At 44.6% G+C, this 13494-nt stretch overlaps 1 protein-coding gene across 1 annotated transcript in view; it reads left to right on the top strand.

The window, feature by feature from the left end:
* The window catches only part of LARS2 (leucyl-tRNA synthetase 2, mitochondrial), a 141539-nt gene that overhangs the window by 66507 nt on the left and 61538 nt on the right, over positions 1 to 13494 (top strand). Inside the window, exon 8 of the mRNA XM_051961079.1 lies at positions 11525 to 11632. Coding sequence (XP_051817039.1) covers positions 11525 to 11632 — 108 coding nt within the window. The remainder of the gene's footprint in view (positions 1 to 11524; positions 11633 to 13494) is intronic.

The raw sequence follows: 13494 nt of genomic DNA, 5'->3' as shown, positions 1-13494 counted from the left end.
TGATGGTCTTAGCATGAGCATGTCTGTTTTGTGGAAACATGCTTTTCCTTCTATCTTAAAAGATTTTCAAGAAGAATACAGGATAGTTGCAGAAAACCCTGAAGCAAAAAATTGTATTATTAAGCCTGATCTATATTAAAGGTTTATTTCTTCCATTTCATCTTCCTAAGAATGTTTGTCTTGTGAATTATTAATATATGACTCCAGAATTTCCGTGATGGAGAAAAGCTGCAGTCAGAGTAGCTGACGGCATGAATTAGAGTTTTGGCAGAGATGTGTGTGGGAGGTGTTTTGTGGGCAATAGGGCTGAGATGGTGATAGCAAGACAGATTTTTGGACTTGGGCTGCAAAATGCAAGAGGAGTTTCGAGATTATTAGAATATCTCCTGCCCTGATAGAATAAATGAGAGACAGCTAGACAACTAGACAGGGAGACAGAGCCGGGAGAGAAGGCATTTCTTGTCTAAAAGGAAAAATTAAATTGCCCTTAAAATGGTTGGCTGCCTACTTAAATATCCCATCAGCTTTTCTAGTCTACCAGTGATTACAGCTTTAAAATACACAAGAGAAGCAAATGCTATGTGGAGTATTTACCTGATAAGGTGTGAGCCAGACAAAGGTATGTCCAAAGTAGGTAAGTTCAGTTGACACAAACAACTTTCCCCAAGCTTGTAACTTATTCTTCCAAGTTAAATCGAATCACCAGGTTTTGTTTTGTTTTTTTAAATTTCTACTTCTATCATAAGAACTTTTTAAAAACTTCCTCTCCTCTTTTCCTGCTTGCTAATACTCTCTGATCTGTTTGGACCTTGACTCATACCAGGCTCATCGTACAGAAGCCGTATGATTTTCTCCATGCTTACCTCCCCTTTGTTTGTACTCATTCTAAATTCTCAACTTACTAACTCATTTAATTGAAACAATTTTAAAAATTATGTTCTTACTGTTGTTTTTCTCTTGGAAGCTGCTATAGGGCAAGGATCATGTCTATATTTAATTTTATAGAGTCTATACAAAGGATCTTTAAATAATAAAGATGGCAATCCCGTCTGTTCATAAATTTATACCAGGAAAGTCAGTGGCTACTGGGTGTCCCCAAAGTTTTAGTGCACTTGTCCTTTACACCCGCTCAAACTTGCATTAAGACTTTGGGACACCCTGTGGATTACTGTGCTTTTAAACTGTGTACGTCCCCAAGTACATACAGTAAATGCCACTGGGAATAAAGAGCTCCTGAGCAGACAAGAGCCAGGAGCTGAAAACTGATTTGAAAGCATTTGAGGTGGGTGGGTGATGACCTCATACCTCCTTCCGCCCCTTTAGTGCCCCACTAAATATAGGCGACAACTTGTTGGAGAAGAAAATGTAGTAGCCTCGCATGCGTCCCGTTTACGTAGGGTAAAGGAGGCAAGAGCAGAAAGGCGCCCGCAGTACGCCCCGGAACAAGGGGACTGACCCCAAATGTCATACCCCAAATGTCATCTGAGATGCTGGAGAGCTGTCTGTACGGAAAATCCCCACACAGATCCCGGGGCATCTCTGGCCCACTCACCCCTGGGGCCGGGAGGCAGGGGACTGCCTATGCTGATATTTTCTCCGCATGTGATTCCCAGCCTCTGCAGCGGTAATACTGCTCAGCTAGCTCGTGAGGCTGCAGAAACAAGGTGTGAGAGTCTGTTTGAAGTCAAAGAGTAGATAAATGCAAACTCTTCTGCCCCTTCCCCGACCAGGCCCCTGTTGTGTAAACAGCCAACTTTTCTCTTTGTCTTTCCTCTCTGAAAGTGAGAAGGAGCAAAGACCCGAAATGAGGGAAATTAATAAATTGCCTGGGACATCACAGGCCATGCTTTGATAAGAAAATAACTCCTAAGAATGCGGCATTTTAGACTTCTGCCACTGGGCCACAAACAGCCTTCTCAAGTCCACTTCCACTACCACTGTCATCGTCCTCATGGCGGCTAGAATAATGTAGCACTTTAGGTTTTAAAAATCACTTTATATGTGTGAGGTGGTGGTTATTACCATCCCTATTTTACAGAAGGGAGAACAGAGGTTGGGAAAGTCACTTGGTCACGAAGCCTCAGAGGCAGGATTCACCTTCAATTCCAGCACTTTCCTCACTGTGCCCCTCAGCTGCCCCATCGGTTTTTCTTCCATGTCTCCTTGAACAAACATTTAACACTTTGTGTGATGTTACAGGTCCCCTTATCTGAGTCTGTAGCGGGGTTGTATGCCCTTAGAATCACTTGTGACCCTGTAAAATCATAGAAGGGGTATTCGTAGCTTTGTAGGATTCTGAGCTTGAAACTGGCTTCATTCCCTAGGTGTCCCTCTCCTGGCCTGTCTTACAAATAAAGTAACTTGTCTAAAATCATGGAGTCAGAAAACGGTAGAGCCAAAAAAAAAAAAAAAAATACCCTATAGGCCACGTCCCTCTCTCTTCCCCCCATTTTACAGATCACATAATTGAGGCCCACACAATGTAATGACTGGTTAGGAATCACCTGGCTAATTAGCTGGTGGTGGAACAAGAACCACAGTCTGGGCTTCCTGAGTCAGTTCTCTTTGCTGCATCAGAAACCTCTTGCCTGCTATTGAAGGCTGGTTTCATAGCAACGGGGGTCATACTTATGAAGTGTTTCTGAGAAAAAGTGCAAAAATGTTAAGTCTGGAGGAAAAAATTATATAAATGACAGAAAAAGTGAAAGGCAATGATGGAAAAGAGGTGATTTTAATTTACTTTGCTGGTCTGATCTTTTCTGAACTCATTTGTAAGCTCAGAGAAAGAGAGGATTTTGTCTTTATCTTAACTATAAATCATCATCCTGACTGTGTCAAGTTTAGCAGTATTTGCTCACCCTGTAGACATTCAATAAATATTAATTGATAATTGGCGGGGCGGAGGGGGGGTGGGATTGGAGTCATGTTTCCTTGAATAAGAGCTAGCTATCATCCTTTTTAAGGGAGATCATTGATGGGGTTTTATGCTTTTTTTTTTTTAACTAGATAAGTGACCTTTTAATATTTAGAATGATGATTTCCCACTCTGCTTTTCACACTCTATTCTAGATAGATTAAAATTCCATGTTGGTTAAATGTAGTTTAGATAGCTTTCTTGCCTAAAGAATACTATAGCTATTGTAATTTATGACAGCTTTGGGGGGAAATTGCAAAAGCAGATAAAAGTTTTAGGTAGTAAATTGTTTGATGTTAAAGTTAGCTCATCATTCAATTCATTTCAACATTTATTGTCTAATGAGGGCAAGATGCTGCACAGAGGGCCTAATTGGAGTAAGATATATGAATGTTGATATAAGAGCTTGTCACAAGTCCCTTCAGGATTGAGGATCTCTCCATGTCATTTCTTCAAAGTTAAAAAAAAATAAAAAGATTGGGGAGAATTTTCTTTGGAAACTAATTAACCTTTCACTTCCTGGTATGGTACCATAATCTATGCTTTTTCCAAATTAAAAACCAGGTTTTTAGCCAGAATATTGCACTTGTCTGGTATTGCAGATTAAATGGGAATAATATTTAGCACCACTTTTAATCTTTTTCAGATATTTAATAAGCCCCTCAGCCTTCTTTTGTAGTTTGGCAATTCTTTCCAAATGGAAAACAGAGACTGAGGGATTAAATAGTCCATCAAGCTGTGTTCTGCCCTGAATATCTGCAAGTTGTAGCCTCAGAATGGGTCTGTACGTGAGAGGCTTAGAAAGTGAGCGTTTGAGGGTTAGGTTTGAGGGAGGGTGAGGGAAAAAGGAACAGTAGGTGCTCCCGAGCAGGTATGTCAGCCCTGGCCGGCTTTAATTTTAGGATTGGTCTGGCATTTTGGTATAATTTCACAGTACGGTCGCATTACCGTGTGTGCACGCCCAATGCAGTTGCTATCAGGCAGCAAATTTGTTCCAGTCATGATGAGGTGAAACAACTAAGCTCTTGAACAGTCCGTGTCAGGTAACATATGGGAAGGAGTACCCCGGCCAAGCTGCTTCTGATTTCTGACAAAGAAGGATGTTACTTTAGTCTGTTTTTGATGCCTTAATTTCTGAGTTTCGGTAGATAACTGTTAAATTTATTTCTAAGAGAATATCCTTTCCATTGTTTGATAAGGAGAACTAAATGTCAATATTTTATAACTCTTTGGAATGAAAAACAGTCAGTAACAATGTTAGAGTCATACCTGAAAAGCATTTCATGGCACTGTGTTGGATCCTCTGCTTGTACATGCTGAACTACGGTGGGGGGGATGGTATTTGCTTATTTTTGCCACCAGAACGAGACCACTGATGTTGGCGAGTCCGACATCATTTGTGGCTGCTGTGCTCAGGGATCGTGTCCTCCAAGGGCCGGCCGGTTAAAGACCTACGCTCCAAATTGTGGAATCAGGCATTTGCTTTTTAGAGCAGAAATCCACTGGTGTCTTGGCCTGGCCTAGAAATCATTCTGAAAATGTTTTAAAAGTAACTACAATGATTTACATCTTGATACTTGCATATCACACTTTATCTTCAAATAAAAAAGCAATCATTATGCTAGAGGTTTTTAAAGCATTCACTCTCTGTTTTCTCTCCTTCCCTTCTTCCTTTCTTTCCTCTCTCTGCTTTTTTTTCTTTCTCTTCCTCCCTGTCTCTCTCTCTCCCCCTTCCCTTTGCTGTTCCTTTCTGTCTGCCTGTTTCTGCTCTCTCTGTCTCCCTCCCTCTTTCTCTCTTTTTTCCTTTTCTCTCTCCCTCCATCCCTCCTTCCTTCTCTCTGTTTCTCTCTCTCCTCTTTTTTCTTTCTTTTCTCTCTTCTCTCTTTTTCTCTTCTCTGCTTCCTTCTCTTCCTCCTTTCCTTTCCCTCCCTCCCCTGCTTCCCTTCCTTTCCCTGTCCCTCCTTCCCTTCCTCCTTCGGCTAAAAAAATAAAGCAGGAGAGGGGTAGAACGTGGTTGGAAGGCAAATTTGTGTTTTTATCGACTGTTCTGGGGAGATAGTCACTATCTCCGCCCTTAAGCTCTCTGTTGGTAGGATGACAGAGGGTAGGATGATAGAGATGGGATAAAGCATCTTTAGTGATTATATTAAATTATTTCAAATTAAGAAGGAAATATTTTTTGCCGCCCAGGCTTTCTTCTTTTTTTAGCAAAATAATGTAAGAACTATTTACCAGAGAATATGTTAACTCAGAGGGCCTGGTGGTAATCTTAAAACAAGGATCCATTTCAACTGAAGGACACTCCCTCCTCCCCTCCCCCCCCCCCCTTCTGCTAGAGATTCTTAGGACTCTTACCCTTAATGAGGGGCACTTTTCTGTGGTTGTAGTTCCTTGGATCTCCTTTTTGTAATAAGCATATTAAATACATTTTAAAAATCTGACTATATTCCTAAAATGTTTAATAAATGTAAAAGAATGGTTTTTAAAGGATTTGTAGTTGGAGCATCTTGTTGCCCTCCCCCTGTGTTTTCACAAATAGGCCCTGTCCCCTTCTGCACTCTGTAGGGCTCGGGAGAGTTACAAATGTGTTCAGCAGCACGTGAGTGTCGGCTCTTTCTAATTCTTATCTTCTAACTCCCTCCTTTAGCACTGTGCTTCGGGATCACATTTTGCCGGCAAATTGTGCTCCCATTTGTACTTCTGCCTTCCTTTTATTGGCTCATTTTCCTCTGTGTCTCTGGCATATTTCTCATGCTTTTGGAACATTGAAGCAAATGAGACCCATGGCATCCAACCCCCCCCCTTTCCTCCCTTGATTTTAATTTCAGTGTTTCTCTTTCATGTTCTCAGAGACTTTGCACATTAATTTGGCCACTCAGTAGTCTTTTAAATTACCAGGGACAATAGCTAGTCTAGAGTCTGTGAAGGTTCATAGAACAATGACCCATCTCATGGGGTCCTCGCCACAGCCTGGGGGGAGGTGCCATTGTTGTCTCCATTTTACAGATATAACAACCAAGGCAGAGAGAGGGAGTGACTTAGCTAAGACCCCACAGCTGAGGTAAGTGCACAGATGTGCTGCTGTGACCCTCTCTATCCCACACCTTTTTTCTTCACTTCCAAGGTGTCCCCTGGCCTTCACGGGTTGCTGTATCACACCGGTGACCGTTATCACGAGGAGACAAGTAAGGGAAAAACAAATATTCCCTCTTTAAGGCAATCAGATGCCTTCATCCAGATTATACATCTTTGCCATGAAGGTTGTTCATACCCTTAAAAGGACGTTTTTTGAAAGAAAAAAAATTGGTAAACACTGAAAACATTACCTAGGATAGGACACAGTCAGGTTTTAGACAAGGCAAATTAGAGCAGCACCATGGCCAATATTGGAACCAAATATGGCATTTCGTGATTACAAAGGGTTTTATATTTGAAAGGGAATTTACAGTCTTTTCTTATTTTTCGTCACTACTCTGAAAAGAGGGTTACCGTCATCACATTTTAATCTTTGCAGAGAAGATCATGCAAAGCAAATATGAATAAGTCTAAATGTACCCAAGTATTTCAAGAGGATAAACCAATACTATGTTCATGCCTTAACTCTAGATAGGCAGCTGAGCCTGAAGCCAGAAAGGTCTGAGTTCAGATCCAGCCTGTCACTTCCTAGCTGTGTGATCTTAGGTAAGTCACTCCATCTCTCTGCCTTGGTTGCCTCATCTGTAAAATGGAGACAATGCCCCACCACCGCCCCCGGCTGTGGCGAGGACCCCATGAAATGGTCACCAGAAAATACTTTGTGAACCTTCACAGACTCTAGACTAGCTATTGTCCCTGAGTAGTCTAAAAGACCATCGAGGTGGCCAAATCAGTGCACAAAGTCTCTGAGAACATGAAAGAGAAACGCTGAGATTAAAATCAAGGGAGGAAAGGGGGGGTTGGATGCCACGGGTCTCAGCAGTGGTAGGCAGGGCACAGATCAGCTGAAGTAGAGGCTCATGGGGAGAGTCACAGAGGAGGCTTGTGGGGGAGGGTAAGAGGCTGGGCTCCGTAAGTGACGCTCCACAGGGAGCTGGTCTTAAGGCGATCGTGGAGGTTCTTTTTCTGTAAAAACTATGCAGTTTCTGATCTCCCCCCCCAGCCATTATGGACAATTGAGAGAAACTGAGAATATTTAAAGATGAGAAGACAAACACAAAACCCACGGGGGGGGGGGGGGGTCCATCTGCCGGGAGGGACAACTGTCAATATGGTGTGAGGCTGCCCCAGGGGCAGCAGGAGTGGAGGGGCAGAGGCAGCCGGCGGGTCCGAGAAGGGGCAGAGGGGGGCAAAGGCGGCCGGCGGGCCCAGAGGGGGGCAGAGGGGGGCAGAGGTGGCCCGCGGGCCCGAGGAGGGGCAGAGGGGGGCAGAGGCGGCCGGCGGGCCCGAGGAGGGGCAGAGGGGGGCAGAGGTGGCCCGCGGGCCCAGAGGGGGGCAGAGGCGGCCGGCGGGCCCGAGGAGGGGCAGAGGCGGCCGGTGGGCCCGAGGAGGGGCAGAGGGGGGCAGAGGCAGCCGGTGAGCTCCCTGTTTCTGGTTCTCCCCTGAGATGCTAGAGGCAAGGAGGCTGGGAGGAGGGAGGGAGGAGGCCTGGAAGGCCTCTGTGCCATGGTATAGTGAGTGGACGGGGCGGTTAGCTGAGAGTCCTGCCGCAGTCCCTACTGAAGGACCTTTTATCCTACGGCTCTCTGCATGGCCACCCGGCCGGCACTCTCCCACGCTTGCTTTCTTCCTAAATTTAAAGAGCCAGCACAGTCAGAGAGCTGGGTTCCATAGAAAGCCTGGCTTCTCTCAGTGAACCTTTAATATGGAGCCCTTATAATGATGATCTCCTCCCCTTTTCCCTTGTGTATTTCCTGTTGACATGGAAATAAGACCGAGTGTTTGGAGACTAGAGCCAGTGGAAAACAAGCACATCAATAAAACATCTGCATGTCTTTTATTAAGGTGATCTAATGAATTGGAAACTAATACAGGGCCGTAACTCACTGGCCTTTAAAGAGCAGGCCCTGGATATTACTCCCAGGACTAGCTGCCTTCTGCCTCAGGCCGCGTGGTGCTTCAGCTAATTTTGTGAAATGATAATTATGTTTTTAAGGTAAATGTGTTAAAAAATCTCAAGCAAAAATGGAATTCAATTTCCATCGTACTTTTCCTTCCCTGCAGCCCTTTTTGTCTTTTAAAAAAGGTTGAGAATGAAATTACATGTTGAGAAATTCTTCTTGGGACTCTTCCAGCCTCCATGTTCCTCATTAGACACAATTCTATTGTGTGCAGTGGCCAGAGCTCTCTTATTTGGTATCCAGAAGAGCGGCATTTAAATCCTCCCCTGGCAGGGTCTCTGTGGCCTTGTACAAGTGAAATGAGGGTGGCTTCTGAAAGCCCTGGTCCTTTCATCCTGTCCGATCCTCAGCAGATGCTGCTGTTGCTGCCTGTCCCACGGTGAGTCAGCCGGGGCAGCGCAGGACATTCTCTGTCCCAGGATGGTGACCTTTGAGAATCGGTCACTCAGGTCTCAGGAATCAAGCAAGGCCGCTGCTCTCTTTGGCTGCTGTTTGCTTGGAGGTCCCTCAAGCTCTCTAGAGGGAGACAAGAAATCCCCTGGATCTTCAGCGGTCCCCCAGCCTCTCTAAAGATCCTATAGGCTCCCTGGAGGGCCCCAAGCTTTTGGGGGTCCCCCAGCCTCCTCAGTTCCTACAGCCTCCCCAGAGGTCCTGCAGGCTCCCTGGAGGTCCCCAGGCTCCTCATTTCTACAGCCTCCTCAGAGATCCTACAAGCTCCTCAAGGAGGAGCCTCCCAGCCTCCTTAGAGGTTCTGGAGGCCCCCCAAGACGTCCCCTTCCCTGGCTCTTTTTGTGAATCAGAACCACCAGATCTTGAATCTGTGATTTGGCCCTGACAAGGAATTGAGGCTCATCTGACCCCCACTACAGATGAGGAGGCCGGAGAGATGATCCCTGGCCCCCCCACCCTCACTGCAGACCTCTCTGTTTCCAGACCAGGCCTGCCATGGCTTCTTTCAGGGATCCTAACTTTGGGGAGATCTGACCTAGCTGCCCCCCACTGTGCTTGGTGAGGAGGCTGGGGCGGGGGGGGGGGGTGCCCCACAGGGGACAAAGTGTGACCTGGAGTCAGGGAGGCCTGAGTCCCAATCCTGTCCAGACCCTTAGGAACCGTGTCTGACTGTAGAGGGTCCTCCTTCCAGGGTTATTGTGAGGCTGAACGAGATTGCGGCCGGAGCAGCGGACAGACACTGGCTATTCCTGCGGCTGCTGGGACGTAGGCGGCCAGGGCCAACAGCAGGCTCGGACCCCAGAACTCTTCGGCCCTTGAGCCAGAGGAGGCCTTTCTCAGACCCCAACTGTGACCGTGGGGGGCCCTCATTAGTCCCGCTGGTGCTGCGTGGAGCCTCCGCCTCTGCAGTGACCCTGCTATCCCCCACACCCGCATCTCTCCCGGGAGGAGGAGTGGGCATCCCCTTTACTAGGGACAGTTAGGGGGTCAGCGGGACTTTCCGATGTCAAGTTCATGACTCTTTTCTCCTGGGCAATGTGTGTCAAAGGACTCAAGTTACAGAGAAGCCTGGAAAGACTTAGGTGGACTGATGCTGGATGAAGTGAGCAGGACCAGGAAAACCCTGGACCCCGCAACAGCCAGACTGTGAACGTGATGGACTCGGCTTTTTCGAGCAATGCAGTGATCCAAGAGCGGGCTACAAGACTCGTGGCAAGTGCCATCCACCTCCAGAGAAAGAAGTGCGGTGGCGTCTGAATGCAGAGCAAGCGGGCTGACTAATGTGGAAGGAGATTTCCATGATTGCATTGTTTGCTATCCTGGGGACGGGAGCTGGGAGACAGAGACAGAAAAAAATGGGAAGCTCAAAATCTTACCAAAATTGAATGCTGAGAACTAGCTTTACATGTAATTGAAAAAAATAGTGTTTACCCAGAAAAATGACTCTTCAGGAGCTGTGCAGATACCATTCAGGAATGGGCAGAGCATGCTGTTGTTCAAGAATAAGTTTATTTGAGTTGGAATTAAGCAAAAGCTGGAGCAGCTGTCTTTCCTGAACTTTAATATTTAGAATGGAATTGTCTGGGCTAGCTGTCTGGAGGTCCTCCGGAAGGGCCTGGGTCTCAGCAGATAGATGCCAGGAGAACAGACAAGAATAGAGTCCCAAGTTTTTATTTCTCTTACACAGTCTGTGTCTGACTCAGTCTGCCCCGGTCTCTTCCAGCAGTCTGCCAGTCTCCTTCTGAGTCTGACTTTGTCCCCAATTTAAATACCCAATTACAATTACATCATTACTGTATAATGAGTATAAGCCAATCTAGAGGGATTCTATCATTATATCAAACTAGATATATGTGAACTAGATCTCATCAGTTCCACTGAGTCAACACCTTGTTTCACATATACTTCTCCAGAGTTCCGCCCCCTACATAGAATCTTCTCTTTTCTGGTTTCAACTTGAGAATTCTTTGTTGTAGGGAACTCCTAGCCTGGAAATTCCTTCCGCTGCTAGAGATTGGCAACTCCTCTGGGATTTTATCTCCTTCCAGAGTTGCCTGTGACACTGAGACAGGTTGGGTGACTTGGTCAGGATCATACAGCTGGTGTGTCCTGGCATCAGGACTTAGACCTCAGTCTTCCTCAGACCCCGACCCCGCTTTATGCATTTCACCATGCTGCCCCCTAGGATTTTTGAGCTAGAAGGCACTTTAAATATTATCTACTTCAACGTCCCATTTCACAGGTAAAGAAACTGAATTCTAGAGAGGGAGGAGCCTTTGCCCGACATGTACATGTCTTAACTTTTCCTGTTTTTGTTCTCCTGCTTCAATTTGTGAATAGATCTTTGTTTCAATGTTCATACAACTCTAAGTGTTCTTTAGCTTTCATTACAATAGAACCTGAGTTCAAATCCAACCTCCACTGTTTGATGGTGTGATCCTGAAAAGTTGCTTAACCCTATTTGCCTCCCTTCTCCAAAAAAGCATCCCTAGTCCTGTTACATAATAGATGCCTAAATAAATGCTTACTGGTGATACAAAGAAAAGGCAGAAAGCATCCTTCGCTATGAAGCTTCATTGGATCCATTTTCATTATTAAAAATGGATGTATGTAAACAAATAGTTCAATTTATAATTTGAAGATTGTAATAGCTAACAAAATGAAATTAGTACATTCAAACACATACAGAAAAATAAAGTAGAAAATTCAGACATAGAATATCTGAGTCAAATTTTTGAAATAAGTAAACTTAACTTTCTTATATTCAGTTTCCTGGTCCTAGGGAAGATTGCACTAGAATCTGATTATCATCTTTTCTGCGTTAATTTTCTCTCGGCCATGAAAATTTGGCATTATTACAATAGTCAAGTCAGTCAGCTCAGTCTTTCAGAAGTCAGTTCTAAGTGAGTGAACACTCCTCCAGCTATGACCACACGAGGAGGGAAGAATTCAGGTCTGTGGCTACCATTCCCCGACTTTGTTCATTTTGGCCAGTGCACGAGTGTTCCCGTGGGTGCCTACACGTGGGCTCAGAGCGTCTCCTCTCTCTCTTCCAAATCCATAGGTGATGCGCGAAGCTTTGGCTGACCTTCCCGAGTGGTACGGAATAAAGGAGATGCAGGCCCATTGGATAGGAGACTGTGACGGCTGCTATCTTGACTTCACTTTGAAGGTAAGTTCCTGTTAAGCAGATTTGCCTGGATTAACACCGTCTCCACAAAGGAACTGGCTAAGTAGAGGGTGATTTTTTCCATAACTTTCCAGTGGAGAGGGTTTCCAAAGTAGGGTGGTTATGTTACCTCCACCAAAGTCCTGTGGGCACCTCATCCAGGGGTGGGGGTGACTTGGTCAGTGGTGCACAAACTATGGGAGATTCTGCCATGCTAGAAAGCTTTGAATCCAGCCCCAGCAACTGTGTTTACTCAGAACTAAATACAAAGAGACCCATTGTCTTTAGGCTGGCCACTAGCAAAGCAAAGAAAAAATCCAGAAAGGATCATAGTCTTCTTCAGTCTTTCCACTGGAAGAACAGGAGGCAGAGGATGTTAAGAATCAAACAGTTTGGGGCTTATATCCCAAAGAGATACTAAAGAAGGGAAAGGGCCCTGTATGTGCCAAAATGTTTGCGGCAGCCCTGTTTGTAGTGGCTAGAAACTGGAAAATGAATGGATGCCCATCAATTGGAGAATGGTTAGGTAAATTATGGTATATGAACGTTATGGAATATTATTGTTCTGTAAGGAATGACCAGCGGGATAAGTACAGAGAGGACTGGTGAGACTTACATGAACTGATGCTAAGTGAAATGAGCAGAACCAGGAGATCATTATATACCTCAACAATGATACTGTTTGAGGATGTATTCTGATGGAAGTGGATCTCTTCGATAAAGAGAGCTTTAATTGATCAAAGATGGACAGAAGCAGCTACACCCAGAGAAAGAACACTGGGAAATGAATATAAACTGCTTGCATTTTTGTTTTTCTTCCCGGATTATTTATACCTTCTGAAGTCAATTCTCCCTGTACAACAAGAAAACTGTTCGGTTCTGCACACATATATTGTATCCAGGATATACTGTAACCTATTCAACATGTAAAGGACTGCTTGCCATCTGGGGGAGGGGGTGGAGGGAGGGAGGGGAAAAATCGGAACAGAAGTGAATGTAAGGGATAATGCTGTAAAAAATTGCCCTGGCATGGGTTCTATCAATAAAAAGTTATTTAAAAAAAAAAAAGAATCAAACAGTTTTTAGCCTATCTACATAATCATTAGTTTAAGTGTTGGACTCTAAATATAAGAGCCCTATCGAGTTAACGAGAGGAAATGAATCATATCACTCATGGCATTCTTGCTGTAAAGGAAACCAGAAGATACTAGGAAGTTGTTCATTAAATGGAAAGCAAACTCACAGATTTGTTTCAGAGACAAATAAAAGAGTTGATCAAATTGGTTCCATTCTTATTCACTTAATAAATATAAGCAAAAAGACCACTATGAACATCATTGGAGTTTATAGTCCAGCAGCTTTTGCAAAGGTTGAGGAGGTAGAGATTTGTGTACTTGATGTGACCTTCTAAACTAATCGACCTGAACTTTAATGTTCAATAACTTCATGGGAAAAGTAAGCATAAGTGAACAGCAAAAAATATATCAGAAACTACAGTTGAAGCCCAAGAAGCAAGAGAGACCAAAACCTTATGTACTGCCCGTAAGATAATGTATCATTAATACCATATTCAAGAAAAGAATTGGAAGGTGATGAAAGTAGAAAGAATCAAGTGGCATCAGGAAAAATGGAGCTGATTTTAACAGAGAAGAAACGACTGGTTACTGGTGCGGGAGTCACTGCTGACTCAGCTGTTAGGGCCAGGGCCAAAATCGGCTCCCTGTTTGAAGATAAGATCAGGAAGGCAAGTAATGATATGTAAGTGAACAACTCCTATTTGGGCCTGTCCAGACAGTCTTTTGAAAGCAGAATATAGGCATCACACTAAGGAGTGCACTTTGCCATTACCAATGAAAATTTAGCCT

This window comes from Antechinus flavipes, chromosome 5, assembly GCF_016432865.1.
Source record: "Antechinus flavipes isolate AdamAnt ecotype Samford, QLD, Australia chromosome 5, AdamAnt_v2, whole genome shotgun sequence".
NCBI lineage: Eukaryota > Metazoa > Chordata > Mammalia > Dasyuromorphia > Dasyuridae > Antechinus > Antechinus flavipes.
Note: the sequence above shows the minus strand (reverse complement) of the source record. Positions and strands in the feature narration are given on the sequence as shown.